This window comes from Lactuca sativa, chromosome 8 (genome assembly GCF_002870075.4).
Source record: "Lactuca sativa cultivar Salinas chromosome 8, Lsat_Salinas_v11, whole genome shotgun sequence".
Taxonomy (NCBI): Eukaryota; Viridiplantae; Streptophyta; class Magnoliopsida; order Asterales; family Asteraceae; genus Lactuca; species Lactuca sativa.
This window is the reverse complement of record NC_056630.2, coordinates 15,886,525-15,907,014: the sequence shown is the minus strand read 5'-3', so window position 1 is coordinate 15,907,014 and position 20,490 is coordinate 15,886,525. Positions and strand designations below refer to the sequence as shown.

At 36.0% G+C, this 20,490-nt stretch overlaps 1 protein-coding gene across 1 annotated transcript; it reads right to left on the bottom strand.

The window, feature by feature from the left end:
* Positions 1–489: 489 nt before the first annotated feature.
* On the bottom strand, positions 490–6,088 carry LOC111919641 (cytochrome P450 714A1). The gene is made up of 5 exons (XM_023915202.3): positions 5,729–6,088; positions 1,962–2,188; positions 1,625–1,878; positions 1,188–1,536; positions 490–1,112 (listed from the first exon to the last, which is right to left on the bottom strand). The coding sequence occupies exons 1-5, from the start codon at positions 6,036–6,038 to the stop codon at positions 687–689; spliced, it is 1,566 nt and encodes a 521-aa protein (XP_023770970.1). The 5' UTR covers positions 6,039–6,088; the 3' UTR covers positions 490–686.
* Positions 6,089–20,490: the final 14,402 nt, after the last annotated feature.

The window sequence follows — 20,490 nt, the reverse complement described above, 5'->3', positions numbered from 1 at the left end:
CAAATAATTCAAAAAATCTCAATCATGTTTTGTCTGTTCAAAAAAACCCAACGAACTTAACTTTTTATCTAAAAAGTTCAACAAAGTTCCAAACCGTTCAAAAAATCTCAATTTTGTTTTGTTTAAGTTCATTGGATTTTTTTTAAACAGTCAAATCATGATTGGAGTTTTTTAAACGTTTTGGAAACTTTGTTGGTCTAACAAGTCATTTTCCCGATACGGTAATAAGCCACGTCATCTATTTCTCTTATTTGACTTTCAGTAAAATATAACTTAGTTGGGCTTTTTAGACAAAATGTTAAGTTCGTTGGGTTTTTTTTGGACAAACGAAATATGATTGGGGTTTTTTGAACAATTTGAAAACTTAGTTGGGCTTTTACGTCATTTACCCTGTATTTAAACGCCAACCAATTACGTATCTCCACTTCTTTTTTCCTTCCAACTTATCTTATGTTAAAACTGTTAAGAAGATAATACCTGGTTGGAATGTAAAGGTAAAACGGCCATTTGTCTTATTCATATGGTTTATAAAGTCCTGTAAAAGAAACATACACTATTATATATATTAAGTTATTCACACCTTAATGTATACTAACACTTCATGAACACATATATCATTATCTATTCAGGAACAAGACTTGATAGAGAAAAATGAAACAACCGCTAAAAATGAGTTATATAATCCGCTACGACTTTTGAACGATGATGTTGACACCATGGCCGGGTTGTACAACCATTCTATAAGCAGGAGAATGTTGATAGTTTGGAGATAACGAAAATTTGAACTTGGAAGTGATGAGTGAAATGACAACTTTCAGTTGGGCCATAGCGAAGTTTCGGCCCAAACAAGACCGGGCCCCAACCCCGAATGGAACATACGCTTGTGGGCTTTTGCATGCTTTTGTTACACCATTAATGAACCTCTCGGGTCGAAATACATGGGAATCCGGGCCCCATATTTCCGGGTCACGATGAAGGGTCGGGATCAAACTCCATATGCATACTCCTTTAGGCACGTCCACGTGCCCTATCTGCGTCCTTTCTAGTGCCTCACGTGACACAAACGCTGCCGGCGGGAACAACCGCATCGCTTCTTGAATCACCATCGTCACCTGCGCATTCAATAAGGTTATCACTTGTACTCAACGCATGAATAGTGGTACCCTGTTGAGAAAAACGGAGTTTACCGATTTCAATTTAGGGAGTGAATCTACATCGAGAACACCATTAGGGCAAGCTTCGGACATTTCATCGGAGATGTGAGTTTGCCATTCTGGGTGTAATGCGAGCAGCATCAAGCACCATGATGCAGCGACACTCGTCGATTCGTGTCCGGCGAAGTAAATATTCTTACAGTTATCGACGATGAAATGTTTGCTTTCGTCTTTGCTGGCGAAATGATCCATGGCTTCTTCCAGGATCATTTGCAGAAGATCTTTCTTCAACAATGGTGTTTGTTGACATTTTCTTTCGCATACAGCTTCCCATATCAATGAATCTATCTCTTTTTCTAAGCTCTTTACATCTTTCCTCAGTCTGTATCATATAATAATTAACTTGTTATTCAATATTCATCCATCAGTTTGATGTAAAAAAAGTTTTACTTTTTTCGCAGCTAGCTTACCCATAAGTAGGAAGGCCAAAGAGCATGCCTTTAGATGAGATAGTTTTCTGAAGGGTCCTAAGCTTGGAGAAAATCTCTTTGCCTTTTGTATAAGAGCTTCCAAAACAAGCCCTTGAAATCACATCTGCAGAAACAGCCCTCAGATCATCATCTACTCTTATATCGGCTATTCCACTACCTTCACCTTCGATGCAAGCTGCTTCCCATTTCCTCAAAAGCGGTTCAGCCGATTCCGACATTAGCCCCACCATACCCTAACCAGTCAACACATAGATATGTTAAAAGGTAACAGATACAGATACAGATACAGATTGAGTAGGGAAAAGTAGGGAGGTACCTTGACTTTATCCATGAAAAATTCAGGGGCAATAATTTTCCTTTGATGAACCCAAAAATGGCCATTTGATCTGAGGATTCCATTGCCAAGGAGAGGAGAGAGTCTTTTGGTAACGTAAGAAGGTTTACCAAGTCCAAGAGTGATGGACTGGTTCATTTCTTTAACAAGCTCTGGATCATTTATATAAAGGTGTTGTTTATTCCCTGTTGAGTATGTATATATTGAACCTGCATTCAAAGTTCAAACACTTACACTTGACATCACTAATATGGTAATTAACTTAACTTATATGTTAAATAATGTCACTAGAATTATAATTCTTTGGAATTGATAACACTTGGATAACTAGCTACCTTATAGATGCTGGTTTGGGATTGTTTCGGTGGATCCAAAAATTACAGTTACATCATATATATAAAAAATAAAATTCCGAGAATTTTGGGGTCCCACATTGGGGTTATTACTTATTCAGGAAAAGATGAAAAAAAGGGGGTTTTGGTTTTATCTTTTTTTTTTGGGTAAAAAATAAAATGAAATTCACTTCCAAATCGGAACAACGCACCCCCTTGTAATGAGTTGAATGGATTTTTGTGATGTGATCCAGTCAGCATATATATATATATATATATATATATATATATATATATATATATATATATATATATATATATATATATATATATATATATATATATATATATATATATATATTAGTTTATAACACGTGGAAACCACGGTTACAAAATTAATTAAATATTCATAGTAAAAAATTCAAAATTATTAATCAATTATTTTATATAAAATTTTAAATACATTATTAATTAAGAGATTTTTTTATTAGTTATGTAAAATTATAATTATTAATTCAAATAAATATGTGGAATTAATTTATCATATATATTAGACTCTTTTTATTTGTGGACTAATAAAAACAATAATATAAAATTTAAAATTTAAAATTTAAAATAAAGAATAAATAGATTGACAAATAATATCACATTGATTAGGAGGTTTAATGAATTTAAAATAGAGAATTAATAGAATGACAAGTGACATCATATTAACTAGGAGTTCTAATATTATGACACTTGGCAAAAAGACTACTATTTTATTAGTATATATATATATATATATATATATATATATATATATATATATATATATATATAGGGAAAAGTGAATATATGGCTGTCATGTATATAATATTAGGTATAGAACCATCAAAATTGAATTCATTTTGATTAAAAAACATAATTTTTTTTCTTTGTTAGCTTCTTCTTATTACTTTTAAGCTCATATTATTCCTGATTTCATAATTTATCTCCAACATCTATGTATTTTGAATGAGTTGTTTTTATTAGACCTCTAGTAGGCTTTATCGCTTTCTTTGACACCTACCATATATATACTTGCATGATCCTTTTTGATGTGTTATGAGAAGAAGTTTATTGGGTTTTTAATGAACAATTTTAATTTTTCACTATAATTTTCTATATTAAATTTGAATATGAAGATTTATAGGTAATTGATAATGTATTTTTATACATGGTTTGTGGTGTAAAATAAAATATTTAAACCTCCATAAAAATATGTACAGAGTCTATCATCTACCCTAATCGTGAATATAAGAAAGATGGTAAAGAGATTTGATTGCATTTTGTTAAAACTATGTAGTTATTGATGGTTCTATACCTAATATTAGGTACATAACAGCCACATATTCCCTAAGCCCATATATATATATATATATATATATATATATATATATATATATATATATATATATATATATATATATATATATATATATATATATATATATATATATATATATATATATTAACTCCAAAACCTCTGTTAACCGACTAACGAATTCTTTCACTTTATACATACATATTTGCATCCCATTCCATGGATAGAAATCGTAGAATGTGCAATTTTTGTCTTAAAAGGACAAAAAAATGAAAACAACGACATCTCATATCAACAACACTACTAATGATTCCATCCAGCTCATAATATCAAAATTTATGGGTACGTATTTGAATTCAAAGAACCTCTCATTCTCAAGCATTATCGCTGCTTAGTGGACTTGTACCTAACCCTAGCTGTGCTCACTTGTACCTTGGAAACTACAATAGTAACATTAAATCTATTAAATTCATCCTTCTTAAAACAAGATAGCGACAATGCAGTGGGCTCTTATGTATATAATTGTTTAATCTACAAACGTTTTTTTTTTTTTGTATAAATAAATGTAAATATATATTATGACAGCTATTAATATTTATAACACTTAATTATTACTTACACAAGATGTTTCTAGACCCACTTGATTTTTATTTAAATTTGAATAAGAATCAGAAAGGACGTTGGGGGAACATTGACACATCGGTTTCATGAAAAAGATAAATACAACGGGTACCAATCTAGTATTATCTTTTCTTAGAAAAAAGAAAACGAAGTTGGTGATGAAATATATGTTCTATTAAATATTTGTTCGTATATGATATTTAGATGAATTATAAAAGATAACGTTGTGTTATTCTATCTACCTATGAAAGGTTATTTGACATTCAAATAAAAAAAATGTCGTCTTAGTTCTTTCAAAGAAATTATATTATCACTAGTTGTGCGAAATTTGATCAATTGCTTATTTATTTATTTATTTACCAAGCTTTTTGAACAAAAATTAAAGACGGTGTGTTGACTTAACGTCTCTATCTTATCCTATGCTAAAGTGTGATTTTTAAATAATAAATAATTAATCATTGTATCTTAAAGAATTGGAAATTGCAAAGATTTGCAAAGATATAACCAATCAGATCAGAATAGAGAATATATTGGTATTTCTTTATTTAAATAATAAAAATAATTTATATGTATATAGTGACATGCATATTGTGACTACACGCGTCATATGTCCCACGCGAACAATCTTCATAGACAAGATAGTTTTCAAGTTTATCATGCATTCCTCTTTATAATGTTTGTAATTTACTTTTTTGAATATTATGATTTTTTATGTTTTAAAAATTGTTGTTTTGTGTTTCTTAAAAGTCGTTATAGATTTAAAACTTTAATTTATATATTATACCTTTTTATCAAATTTTTTAATTTTCTCCAAAAGATTGACGTACAAGTTATTGACTTATTGTCAAGCTTTTATTATATCGTATGATATGATATTCACTATAAAAAACTATAAAAAAAATTGCTTTGCATTAACAATTTCAAGCTTATTAAGTAGACTCTTTGACATTTATGCTCTATTTACCTTTTTTCCAACAATCTTCGTTTAATATCTTGATCATAATAATTATATCGTCAAAAAGTATGCATGGGTTGTTATCTTCGTAAAAAAATATGGCAATAATTATTGCTTTCATCTCTTTTTATTTAATAAACTTAATATTTATGGAAACCGTATTTAAAAAAAGAACAGGCAATCCGTACAAATGTATTTATATAAAAGTAAAATTATAATTATTTAAATATAGCATTGACAATATTAAAATAACTATAAACAAGATAAAAGACCCACAAAGATTCGGTTCCAACTTTTCCCAAATTGCCAATGAGAATTAGGATGATCAACAATTGTAACCATCATATCGTTTTTATTTTTTAGATTAAAAAAACCATTATAATTGCATACATCCAAAGAAAACATCATAATCCAAAAAACTAGAACAATTGTATCCCAAATTTTGCAAATATTCAAGTTTATAAAGAATTAAAATAAGTGGTGATAAGGCATAACATACCGTATTGCTTCCTCCATTGTTCAAAGTATGGGAAGAGAGTAGACGTATAATCATCACCTACAAAATCTCCATCGCTTGACTTTGAAGCTTTCATGGCGATTGCAGCCGCTTGAATCTTCTGCATCTCACCCACATTCCCATATGGAAAAGACGGTTTTGGCCCTCTGATTCCTTGCTTTTCGAGCTTTCTTCTTAGTCTTTGCGGTTTCATCCATATAATATTCAAGAAGTAGAAGGTTATAATGGTAATTACAGGTAACCCCACATGAATAAGAAGATTAAGAACCAACGAAGAAGAAAGCGTTTTCATTTTTATTTGATGGGAGCCACTGCGTGTTCACTTCACGAGATGAAGGGACTACTTATAATAGAACAGCCTGCATTGTGGAAATGGAATTTTCTAGTTCGTAAATATGTACAAGTGTTTATGAATGATGTACAAGTAGATGATTCGTGCGTGGTCTGTGAATTGTGAGTTTAGGGTGTGGAGAAAGGGATGGTTTTATAATACTTGAACAGTGAGACTCTTCTTGTGGGTCATTATGTGTCTTTTACTTTGATACCCCTTGTACTTTTGTTAGTTTAAACTTTGGTTCCTCTAGTTTAAATATATTGCATCGAGGTCCCCATTAGATATACTAGAATTCTTTTTTGTTTAGAGTAAATTACACGAATGGTCCCTATGGTTTGGGTTAATTTACATGTTTGGTCTCTAACTTATTTTTTTAACTTGGAAGGTCCCTACTGTTTTTTTTTTGTTACGTGTTTGGTTTCTGTCTTATCTAAAAAGACTATTTTTCCCTTGATTTTTTAATTTATTTAAATAAACACACCCCCAACTCCACTCTCTCACCTTACCTTACCTACCTCATTATTTTTCTCTATTTAAATAATAGTCTCTTTAGATAAGACATGGACCAAGCGTGTAACAAAAACAAACAGTAGGGACCAAGCGCGTAAGAAAAAGAAACAGTAGAGGCCTTCCGAGTTAAAAAAATAAGTTAGTGACCAAACACGTATATTACCCCAAATCATAGGGACCATTCGTGTAATTTACTCTTTTGTTTATAGAAACTTTTTTCAGCTTCTTGTATGGGGATCGAAGGTATTAATGTTTTATGAGGTTGTCAAGGAAGCCATAAAAGGTTTTCTATAACAGTGTTATGATGTTTGCAAATGTTTCTCTTTTTTGAAAGAACAGTCTCCTTTAATAAGGATGTCTTATTGTTTCACAATTAATCTCACGTATAAATATAAAATTATACATCATATATCATGTCCTTGAAATCACCACAAATAAATCTGAAGTCACCACAAACAAAGCTTGATGGCTACAAGAACAAAGGGCAATAACCACATTTGAACTTAGATAGATGAGATATCATATCCCCCAAAATGTTTATATTGCCAAAAGTTGTTGGTAGGACGAATTAATTTGATGACAATTTATTAATAATAAAATAAATTGTAGTTAGTTTAGATTGCTGGGTGTAAAATAAACAATGACGTTTTCTATTTTTTATTGTATATATTTTACTAAATATAGAAATTCAAAACTATGTTTCCTAGCATTTAACACTTAACTTGCCAACTGTCATAAATCGTCATTGTTACTTGGGCTATTTTTGACTTTTAAGTAAAATTAAAGGAATATAATATGAGTTGAGAGTTGGTTGGGCGTCTTTAAGCCAAGTACCCAACATCAAAATTCATTTTCTACATCATTTTAGTCTCGAATCTATTCCAACCGTAAAAATAATATAATATCAAATTTAGTATTATATTACAATAAAATTACATAAAACTTTTCTTCAACATTTTTAATAGGGTTTTGTATCGGACGATTTGATTCGGGTATTGTTCAAAATCAAACCATAACCATTACAATTTTTTTTTGAATAGCGGAAATTTATTAAAAAAAACTAGCAAGAAGCTAGAAAAAAAAACATTACAACAAATTACAAGTAAAGGCATGATCATGAAACCACGAAGTCCAACCTATATTAGTTTTGTTACACCTATTGGAAACAAAAAAAAAAAAATTGACCACATCATAAAAAATGACCGATTTCTTAGGCAACACCGTTCCAAAGATAATGGAATTACGGAAATTCCAAATACACCATAAAGCAGTCATTGATCATTGCGTCGAAAACTTTCCGTTGGCAACTTCTCTGATCGAATAAATTCGATCAAACAAAATCGAATCCATGGATAGATGTTGAGGAAGCTGAACACCCCACCAAATGGCAACTCGAGTCCAAAGATTAATCAACTCACTACATCCTACAAACAGATGATCAGTGGACTCAACTATAGTGGAACAAACTGGACATAAGATCGAATCCAACAAAATACCCCTATGAGAAAGATTTGCTCGAGTAGGAAGCCCATTTAATCTTAATCTCCAAATAAAAATATTCAACTTAATTGGAACCCAATTATTCCAATAAGTGAGGCCACCACCTATAGGCAACATACCATTATCAATATAAGACCTAGTTGAAGAAACTATAGAATGATCTGACGTATCCAAGAACCATCCCAATCGATCCGAACTGGAATGAAGATGTAACCCCTACATCATAGTCAAAAAAGCCTCCCAATGGGATTGCTCAATACCACCCCGAGGCACTCTCCAAAGAGACCTTGTATCCCAGCCCATCACCACCCTGTCACGAACTAAAGCGTATTTATGAGTATCCAATGCAAAGATCCTATAAAAAACCTCTGCAAGAGACCGATCCCCTTTCCAAGTATCCTGCCAAAAAGAAGTGTTGCTACCATCTCCAATCCAAATCGGACATAGAGAAAGCAAATCCAAACCACGATCTCGCAGGTGAGACATCATATGAATAACACCATTCCAAGGACCCATCCAACCTTTTTTAGGGAGTGAAGAATCACAACCTCCATCAGAACCATAGATAGCTTTGACTAAATGAACCCATATTAGATCAGGGTTGTGAAAAAAGCACCACCTCTACCTAAAAAGCATAGCCCTATTAAAAGAGAAAAGACTATCAACTCCAAGGCCGCCTTCTTTTCTACCAACCAACACTCTATCCCACTGGGCCCAATGCATACACCTGTCATTAGGGATGACAATGGGTATGGGTATACCGGGTTTCGTGTTCCCCATCCCCATACCCGAATCCCGATCCCATCCCCATCGGGGATTAGAAATCTATCCCCATCCCCATCCCCAATGGGTAATCGGGGATTTTTACCCATTACAAATTTTTGAACTTTTATGAAAAATAACTCACAATTATATATTAACCAACAAAACAAAAACTAGCAGAACTAATATAAAACACTATAATCACTGAATGTCTTCAAACACGAATAATAACATTCAAGGTTATAAATTAAATCATTTTTTTTGCAAAAAAGACATTAAAAGTCTTCCCAAAACTATACGTTTGATTATTAAAAAACCTTACTTTGTCTACTGAACATTTGCTTATGCATTATTAAAAATAAAAACATAAGTAACTATATATATCGGGTACCCATCGGGGCCGGTTTCGGGTACGGGTATGGGTACCCGACATGTAGAACCATCCCCATCCCCGCCTTTTGTATTCGGGTAATACCCATCCCCATCCCCGTCCCCGGTCAACTCGGGGATTTACCCGGTCAACTCGGGTTAGGGTTTCGGGTACCCATCGGGTATGGGTTTTTTTGCCATCTCTACCTGTCATCCAACTCTGCACCCCAAAAGAATCTAGAAGGGAGTGTCTCCAAAGACTTAAGAACCGAAAGGGGAACCATGAAGATGGGCATCAAATAACTTCCCAAGCTCCCAATAACATACTTGATCAAAGTCAAACGACCGCCAAAGGAGAGACTTTTCACCTTCCACTCCGATAACTTGGAACGAAAACAACCAACAATAGTGGACTAAGCCGAGACCCTGGACATACATTGACCTACTGCCACACCCAACTGAACAAAAGGAAGGCAATCCGGGGCATAACCTAATTTGCAGGCTACCAACTCCACCTAATGATTAGAGACACCAACCCCAATCAACTTGCTTTTTTGCATATTAATTTTAAGCCCAATAGCTAGGTAAAAACAATGCAAGATACGAAGAACTAAATTAGCATTCTTGGGATCCTTAGGAGAAACCAAAACAACATCATCTGCATAAAAGAGATGTGAGATATCAATCCCACAAATAGAAACGCCCCCTAAAACATTTTGGAGATGGGCTTTTTGTAAAGCTACATGTCAGCCCTGCACTGCTAAGATAAAGAGAAAAGGAGACAAAGTATCTCCTTGTCTCAAACCTCTCTGAATCTGAAATTCTCTAGTAGGTGAACCATTCACTAAAACCGAAGCCCTAGCCAAACTAAGAAGCTCCAAAATCCAAGAACACCAAATGGACCCAAAACCCATAATTTGCATTATCTCCAAAATATAATCCTAAGACACCGAGTCAAAAGCCTTTTCAAAATCCACTTTAAAAATTATCAGAGGATTTTTCGAAAACTTGATCCAAGCCACCACCTCATTAAGAAGAAACAGACCATCCAAAATTTGTCTACCTTTAACGAAGGCAGACTGCTCCAAACTCACCATAGAACCAATAACCTCTGCTAACATATTAGCTAAGAGCTTACCAATAATTTTATAATGGAAACCAATTAAACTAATAGGTCTAAAGTTCCTGATAAACTTAGGATCACGGACCTTCAGGATCATAGTGAAGAAAGAAGAATTACATCCAATAGGAATGGAGCAATAGCTATAAAAATGATGAACAAAATCTGTTCGTCCTCTGAAATAAGATCCTAATAACGCTTCAAGAAACCAAAAGTAAACTCATCTGGACCCTGGCCTTATATGACCCACAGTCCCATACAACTTTTTTAATCTCATCACTAGAAAAAGGAGCCTGAAGAGACTGGAACCCGAGCCTCAGAAAGGGTTTGAAAAAGAGAAGCATTGGTAGAAGGGCGCTTGCCATTTTTCTTTGAAAAAAATATTCCTATGAAAATGTTGGAATTCATTTTTCACTCTTCTCGGATCATCCACCCACTCGCCATCAATCATAACACCTTTGATAGCTAACTGCCTCCTCTTCTGATTAATTACACCATGATAAACCCTGAATTTTCATCACCCTCAATACTGCATCGAACTTTCGCCTTTTGGGCTAAATCAACCCTCGAAATATGGTCCAACTCTAACAAATCTTTGAGAACCGAAACTCTATGTTGACGGAGCTCATTAGTGCCATCATTAAACATAAAAGAAGCATCAATCGCCTCAATCTCCTCCTTCAAAACTCTAGACTTGCCAGTCAAACGATCTCGGATAGAAGAATTCCAAATCCTAAGATTAGATTTAAGAACCTGAAGTTACTTCTTAAAAATGACCCAAGGATTATCCACTGTGACATCCCCAATTTTCACGGCCAGAAAAAACCGATTTTGTTTATGCTTTATAAAAATCAGAGTACTTCTTTTAATAAAAATGTTGCGGAATTTGTTCCCAGTAAAACATGATAAAGACGTTATCAAAGAATTTTTGAAGAAATGTATTTTTATTCATTTTAAAACATTTGGGGTGTCATCGTCAATACAGAAACATAAGCATAAACATAACTTACATTTATTTACACTAGTGATCTACATCTCTTTAATCTCTCAGTGTAATGTGACTTCATATCAACACCTATGATATAAATAAACTGAGTGGGTCAGGTTGGGAAACCTGGTGAGTACATAGGGTTTTCAACCCACAATAATATAATTATTATATTTAAAAAATCAAGCAATCAACCCAATTACTCATCCCCATTATCTTCTTTACTCTTAAGGATCTATCCTAAGAGTCATCTATCTTGCATTTGTTTATTCCGAGGTCCCTTGCTTCTAGGGTTATAGGACTGACACTAAATCCATAGTTGCCAATGCTCGTTCGTAAAGCACTAATTCCATAGCTGCTATAGTTTATTCATCGGGTACTAAATCCATAGCTACCAGTGTTTATCTAATAGTTACTAAGTCCATAGCTACCAATTCCTAAGAGGTACTAAATCCATAGCTACCAGTGTTTATCTAGTAGGTACTAAGTCCATAGCTACCAATTCCTAACAGGTACCAAATCCATAGCTACGAGTGTTTATCTAGTAGGTACTAAGTCCATAGCTACTAATTCCTAACAGGTACTAAGTCCATAGCGACCAGTTCCTAACAAGTACTAAGTCCATAGCTACCAGTGTTTGTCCAATAGGTACTAAGTCCATAGCTGCCGATGTTATTTGTTAGGCACTAAGTCTATAGCTGCCAATGTTTACTCACATCATCTTTTATCTCTCATCGTTCATCTACCCATCTAATACCCAACATACTTGTATATTTAAAATATGTATACAGTTCAAATCATTTAAAACATGTATAAAAAAACGTTCATCCAACATAGACAGTAAGTATTCAGATAATATGCACACATAGCACGTAGTTTATATAAAATATTTCATATTTATGTGTAAGATGAAAGTAACTATGCACTCACTTGAGAAGGTGGTGACTCGGTACTCGGACAGCGCTTCTTTTACTTTAAAATAATTTCCTTCGACGAAACCTAGTATTATTACCACTAGATTTTAGTCTAATATTTACCGTGACTAATTATTAGTCTTATTATTATTATTATTATACAAGCGTTTAAACAATACTTTCCAACCACTATGTACAGACAGGGGCCAGACATAAAACACCAGAGGGCGGATCATTTTGGCGTATAGCACTTCTGAAATCCAACAACCCTATGCGGCCCTTTAAACCAGATTCCCCGTACCGCAGGTAGTTAAAAAGATATTATAACGACACTTATATAAGTCATAATAATAGCTCAAATATTTATTATAAATTTATAATAACAATACTAATTTTAAATATAAACTATATTTAAAATAGGGTAAGCATAACTTACTTACAAGAGGATTTTAGCTAGGATTCGGGCTCTGCAGGGGCAGAACTTCGTCGCTGAATCTTTCTAAGAAAGATTTGTGCAGCGCTTCAGCGCTCACCTTACTATACTAAAAACTACAGAAAGAGAAGTCGAATCACGAGGGACCGAAATGATCAGGGGATAAGGAGAGAAAGACTCTTGAATCAAGAGAATTGTGCAAGAAATATGAGAGCCCAAACCTCTTATTTATAGTAATTGAATTTACAAAAACCACCCTCCATAATTACTTAATGACCTTATAGTTATATAAACAACTAAACACCCCTTTATAATACTATTTTAAATAGATTTAATGATATTTGTACTAAACTAATGTCGAAATAACTCAACATTAGTCTTATAATGATCGCGTTGTCGATATCTTTCTAATGATATATACATATGTATATGTATATATATATATATATATATATATATATATATATATATATATATATATATATGTATATGTATATGTATATGTACGTATATATGATTTATACTTTATTTTAATACGTAAATATGCTATTATAATTTGTAACTCGTTCATACGAACTCCATTTTTGACGTTATTTATATCCACGCGTAGGTGGAGATGTACTCTACAACTTTCGTTTAGACTCCGTCGGCTAATTTTGACTTTATTTTTAAAGTTATATTTTTAACAGGTCGGGACATGATTGATCCGTTAAAATCTCATAACTTCTTCATACGATGTCCATTTTCGTCTGTCTTTTTATCATTACGCTACTAATAGTGAGATCTTCAATTCTAGTTTAGGTTGTGTCGGCTAAAAACCTCTCGATCTAATACTTGAACTTCTGGTTGTACACCGCTAAGTCGAAACTTCGAAAAATCATAACTTCCTCATACGAAGTCAGATTTGGGCGTTCTTTTTATGGATGTTCTCGGTTTAACGTATACTACAACTTTGGTTTAGATCAGATTTGGGCGTTCTTTTTATGGATGTTCTCGGTTTAACGTATACTACAACTTTGGTTTAGATCACCAAGGCTAAAAATTCCTCCAACGTAAATTCACTATTTACATCTCCCGGTGTCGTGCCGGTTTTGCCGAAAAACTTCGACGGGCCATAACTTCTTCGTTATAACTCGGATTTCGGCGTTCCTTATATGTACGGAACCCTTGAGACATATTCTACAACTTGGTTAAGATTATTTATTCTAAATAATTTTTTGTCAAAAAGTCGTTTTCGACCCCTATTATCTCTAATAGATAAACAATTCATGGTTATGTTTTATTAAAAACCTCTCCTTCAATAACATTTTTAACATGAGAGTAACACCCATCCATATTAAAACCAATATTTTCCCCCAATTCCAATGTTTTTTCAGCTTCCATGTACAAAGAATTTATATTCACTGATCCATTTGAAATATTATCATCACCAATGATTTTTTTTGAAAAACCAAGAGGATGAGTGAGCGAATTTGAATCTTGAGACAGCTGAACACCCTCCATATGACCAAACCCGCCCGAAAAACCAACCGACCTAGTAGAAAAAACTGGAACCGCAGAATATGAAACTGCAACAGAAGATGATGGTAAAATTGCAGCAGGAGTTGATAGGGCGAGAACAGGAGCCACCAGTCCTTCTGCCAACGACTCGTCTATAGGGGAAAGTGTTGGGGACCTAGACATTTGCGATTCTTGAACCTGATCTAGAGCAAGAACTTTTTGGCCATCTGGAACAGTAGCAGGAGATGCTACTATCTTCACCACAGGAAAAATGGAAGAAATATTAACACAGTTCCCATTTTTCCCCTGCATAACATTTTTGCACTTTTCTGCTTTTTTCACAACATCCTGACCGGGCCCGACACATAAGTCAAACCAAATCATCGAGGGGCCCAAGATATCGCTTTTAGCCTCGTAGGATAAAAGGAACATATAAACTTCGACTTATATGCTTGTACTATTTACTTATCAAATTGTATACAACAATGCGTTTTATAACATCAAGTTACTGATGCGTTTACGCATTATCAATGCACAACCGAATCGTAAACACCAACTCATATATCTAGGTTTAAAGACTATATGATATTATCATCTTACAATCACTCGTGATTAAATTCCATGAAGTGATTCATGTGAGTGTTGGTTTAATCCAATACTCAAATCATATTTCATAAGTACTCATGAACGTTGTAGCAAACTTTTGCTATGTCTACACACTTAGACAATCTACAAGACAATTCATGACAATCTTCTTTCATACATACTTCCAATGTATGGTCGACTGTGGATAGTTTAAATAATCTTATTATTTAGGAAGTCAAAACATGCAAAGTGAAACAATAGTAAATAATTGACATAAGACAGTAACATTACTTATAAATAATATAACTTTATTCAATCATCAAAATGTCAATTACAATTTATCTATTACAAGTTTCTAGGGCTATCTAATCACTAAAACTAATATCGTCCCTCAGCCCAATGCTCTTAGCGTGCTGCAAGTGCTTAACCCTACTCAGTCCCTTCGTAAGGGCATCTGTTGGGTTCTCTGATGGGTTTTATGCATAAGAACAATCCTATGTACGGTGGATGGTGGCAGCCAATGGTGGCAGAAAATGACAACGGGTGGCAGCCACCACCTCACAGTGGTGGCAGTGGGTTCTCAGCCACAAATGCACACAATCCACACCACAAAATACCGAAAACAACCATTACAATCAACATAAGCACCATCAGCCTCCACTTGGCGTCAGGTGTCACCAGAAAATGCAACAGTGGCACATTCAGCCACCTTTTAGGTGGCAACGATGACTCCGACTTCACACTCACAGAAGAACGAGAGAGAGAAGGAGCAAGGATGGGTTACAGGTGAATTAACCGTGGGTTTCTGGTGACTCACGACCCACACACGACGACCTAGTGCCTCCTTCTGATTGGCGTAACTCCCGACTGATCTCGGCGTCGCTGGAAGCGGGTTGTGGTGGTGGTTCTTCAATAACACGGTTGCGAATGGCGGGTGACACAGCAGGTGGCGGAGACCAAGAGAGCTCGATGGAGGTGACCGATGAAGATTTGGTTTAGGGTTTATATGCTCCAACAAGAAGGACAAGGAGTCACCGCCCAATCTCATGCCTTCATTAAAACATTTGATCTTTTTTACAACATTAGCCCCTCCCCCACAAGATCTTTTCAAAACCGGACTATAAGTTACCATATAGCCCTTGATTATATAATTTCCTTTCATTTTAGGTCCAAAACTTACAATTCAGCCCCTGAGCCTTACAAATCTCTTCAAATTAAGTCTCAAGAATTTACCAACTTCTAAAACTGTATCAATTGGCTCCCCAACACCAAGACCCCGCTAAACATTATTTACTTTAGGAGTATTATTCATAATAACCCTTATCTATTTATTTATTTAATATACGGGTTGTTACAACTCTCCCCACTTAATTTAGATTTCGTCCTCAAAATCTTTCCTCACCATCCCTTACATGCCCGACAACTTGAACGACATGGCCACAAGCCCGATCATAACCCCAGTCGTTCAATCGAACATAGTTATCTCAACCAACCACATGTACATGCAACCACCAGGTTCTCTTGCTCCAAGATATATTACAACCGATCTGTAGTCACACATCATTTTCAACCTCTATCGTCTAACACTCGCTAATTCCATGCGTGCTACGATCATTCTCAAACCAAACGAACCGACCCTCCCAGGTCTTAGAACATCATATGGAAACCTTAACCACTCAAAATAAATCCATCAGGAATCCGAAATCTCAACTCCCCTATCCTTAACACAGATAGGACCAAACTCGAACTCGAGAATCCAGTTCAATAGCGGAATTGGAACCACTCATCTCCAATTTGATACTCAACTCACGACTCATGATCCGAGAATCTACGCATACATTACTTCTCCAATTTCCTTCGAATTGTGATAACCTCTCCCCAATTCGAGATATAACGGGTCCCGACGATCATGGAGACCTCAGTCTTGCCCCTGGCCCAGCCACCAGGTTCCTAAAGACTCAGTCGTCAAGGCTACCTAAGCTTGAGAACTCCTCTGCGTCATGCCCTGACTATTGAACACCACGACTGCCCGCAGTGTTATAACACTCTATTACTGGCTAATGCATGTTACGGCTCCCCACAGACTTGCGACACTCTCACACTGACTCGTGAATGCTACGGCTCCCCGCAGACTTACATCACTCACTCACTCACCATGGGCTCTCCCCATGGTTTTTCCCTGAGAATATAAAGTGATTACTCCCACCTGGATCCGCCCACTCTCTTACCTTTCCACTAACTCATCATTAAGCCATCACCATATTGCGTTCGCTAAACTCATGCTCTGCGATCCATCATGGACATGTGCACACACCCACCCGGATTAAACATCACTACCCCTAACAACAATCGCCGCTACAAAACACTTTACCTTGACACAATTCACATTCTTGAACAATCCCCGTCCAATGAAAATTAGTTGATGGGTTCCCACTGTAAAAATAGTCATTAGGTACTCCACTTGCCATCTCATAGACTCGAGTCTCAAAGTAATCCCACAACTTAGGGAATCACAGTCGGATACCCCGATACACCATCACAGAAGTTCACGCTTGCTTACCTCAACCACTGATCTTCCTCTCACGGCATCATACTCAGATACCTCAATACATCATCACAAAATCTCACGCTCGCTTACCTCAACCACTGATCTTCCTCTCACACGACTCATAACCTCGAAATACTCCACTTAAAATTGAAACTCGGAGGAATCGTCAATGACTGGGAATATGTTGACGACCATCTGAAACCCCATTCTCTTACTGATCAAAACCCATGCAAAGCTACTCATGCCGACCCTGAAACTAATTGACAAGTCAATTGTTGCACCTCCCGAAGTATAGATAACAATCTATACACTGAAGTGGCAAATCCCAACAATTGAAATTGGACCTCAACAAACCAAACGCATCGAACTCAACCATTGCAACCCCGAAGAGTTCCTGACCACAATAAGATCTATGACTCATGGCTACTCGTCGTGGATACACTCGTTCTTTCCTGAACATGTACAATATGCATCATCCCGCTCTGCACCTTGCCTCGGCCACCAATAAACCCAAGTCTCATATGTACGTACCGTAGATCCCCATAACTAAATCTTCTAACTGCAATTTGAACATATTGTTGATCCTCTCAACAGAATACCCAGTTCTCCCCCACTTAGGGTTCGAACCATCACCCAATGTCATACCCAAACAACCACACTACAGACTGGCTCTCCAGATGTGTCATTCCTGACTCAGGGGACGTACCACGTAGCACTTGATGACTTTCCAGAAAATGACCTAATAACTCCAAGTACCCCCGTACCCCATATGAAAACCTTGGAATCCTCCCAATGTGGCTACCTCCAGTCACCCAGAACCTCGTTCGATTGTACCTGCAATTATTTTGACGGTCCTAGAATAGTATTTCCTCCTTTTCTGGATATAATGGACTATCACACACTTCATTCTCTTAATCCTCAATAATCACCCACTGCAAGAATCGACATAGCACGGGAGACTCACTCTCACAGTCGATCCGCTGCATAGCCACGAAAACCATCATCTCGATATACTCCTCTCGTTTTCCTGAAACAGTTGCTAGTATACGACTTACCGAACTCAAACAAGGCATACTGTAGCCCTTGTTGGTCACAGTCCCCCCTGATGAATTCATCCCGACATAAGAATGCAACCCAATGCTCTCATACAATGAAAATACTCTTGATACCAATATCGTAACTACCTGGTGCCCCACGGGGTCTTCCTCTAATCTCTGACATCAGAAGCTCGCTCACCCATCCTCTCAAAATGGGAAGCAGGAACAATATGATCCTCAATATAAAACCTTGACATCACAGGCCATCGCCCGACCACTCAACTCGGACTGCAATCCTCCACGATGCATTATCTTCACCCCCTATTTGAGTCTTGCGACTCCAACTGGTACCTTACCAGTCAAAACCCTCGAGATCTAAACTCAAATTTTCTCACCCAGGGCATACCCCATTTAAGCTTAACCGACATGTCCCTCTGGTCGCACAATCTCCTATACCCACTCCCAGTCTTAGTAATCACAACCGGATAGTTGATAAAGGCGAAAGCACACTCTGCTACGAAGCATGGTACCCGAACCATGTTATTTCTCCTCATCCTACTACTTAGAACCTCCAGAATTCTCCCTGTTTCGAGTATGGGTCCTCTGCTTTCAGTAGTACGGGCCAATACTACTTGCCACATCTACCCATACTTCTCACAAGGATTGTCCCAGATTATTAAGTAGCCGCTCAACCTTCTCGATCACCATTCCCATTACACATGTTCGCTCTCTAGCGAATACTTACCTCTAAACAACATACTCCTCAGACTAGAATTACTCCCTAGGATCTCACACTTCTCTGCCATCAGCTGCTGAAGAACTCCTCGTGATGCCAACCATCTACCTCATGAATATTGCCATATTCACTTAGTAGCTGACTCACATCATACCAAAGTTCCACAAAGCACAAAGCAAGAAGCATTTGGGCATCAAGTAACCAACACATGAAACCACTCTAGCATACCACTCCAGTCGCTCTTTTCATGACACAAAGGCATCACCGAACTCAGGCAGTCCTTACTCTAGTAGATCTCTAACTACTCTCTCAGTAGATTCCTCAAATGCTCGTCTGGGTATCTCTTCTAGCTTACTCCTCGACTCAAGGCTCTCTCTAAAAGATTCATGCTAGGTGGTTCTACTCAGTACAAACAGGGAAAATAGCAGATAATATCAATCAATAGCATCCCCTAGGCTAAAGCATCATGAATCATGCAACTCTAGCCCTAATTTTTGAAATACATATCCTATCATCTAGCATGCAGCTCTAATATCTCATAATACAAACAAATAATGGTATTTTGGGAAATCACCATTCAGACTCTGGCTGATTGTATACACTGCTCCATCTCGTTTTCTCTTTAAGACTCTTACTCGTTTTAGAAAAAAAATCATTTCCTTTTAGAAATTTTTTCGCAAATCCTTAGTTTGAGTTCAGATATAACCGAGAGCACATCTGAATCCCTCAAACCAAAGTTCTGATACCAACTTGTAACACCGTAAATTTTCATACAAAATTTTCATTTTAAATTCATATAAGTCACATCAACACATATCACAAAATCCCCAAAATGTCAAATTATTAAAACATATGTTCTTAATTGTTTGAATAAAGTCCAGGATCCTTGGAACATAACTCCATCTCGTGTATACAATCAAGCAGCGCCTTCCTGTGATCCTGAGAAGTACCTAAAACACATAACACGTAACACGGTAATCACGAAGCTTAGTGAGTTCCCCAAAATACCACACACATCACATTAGCTACTCGAGGCTAGCTCAATACAACCCTCCGATCAATGTGTCTCAGTGGAACCCTCTGGTACAAGATAATATTAGACATAAATCACAAAACAAAATGCAAGATATCACATATCTCAGTATAAGCACATAGGATCAACATATACACATATTACTATAATAGCATAGGTCACAAAGACATCATGCATGATAATAGGTATCACAATATACCAATTAAGACCCTCTGGTCAATAAAGTACCAAGACCCTTCGGTCAATAATGTACTAAGACCCTCCGGTCCATAACATACTACTCTGACTGGACCCTCTGGTCCCATGTCAATACTAAACAACACAACATAAGCATAAATCACAAAATGCATATCATCACATGTCTCAATATAACAA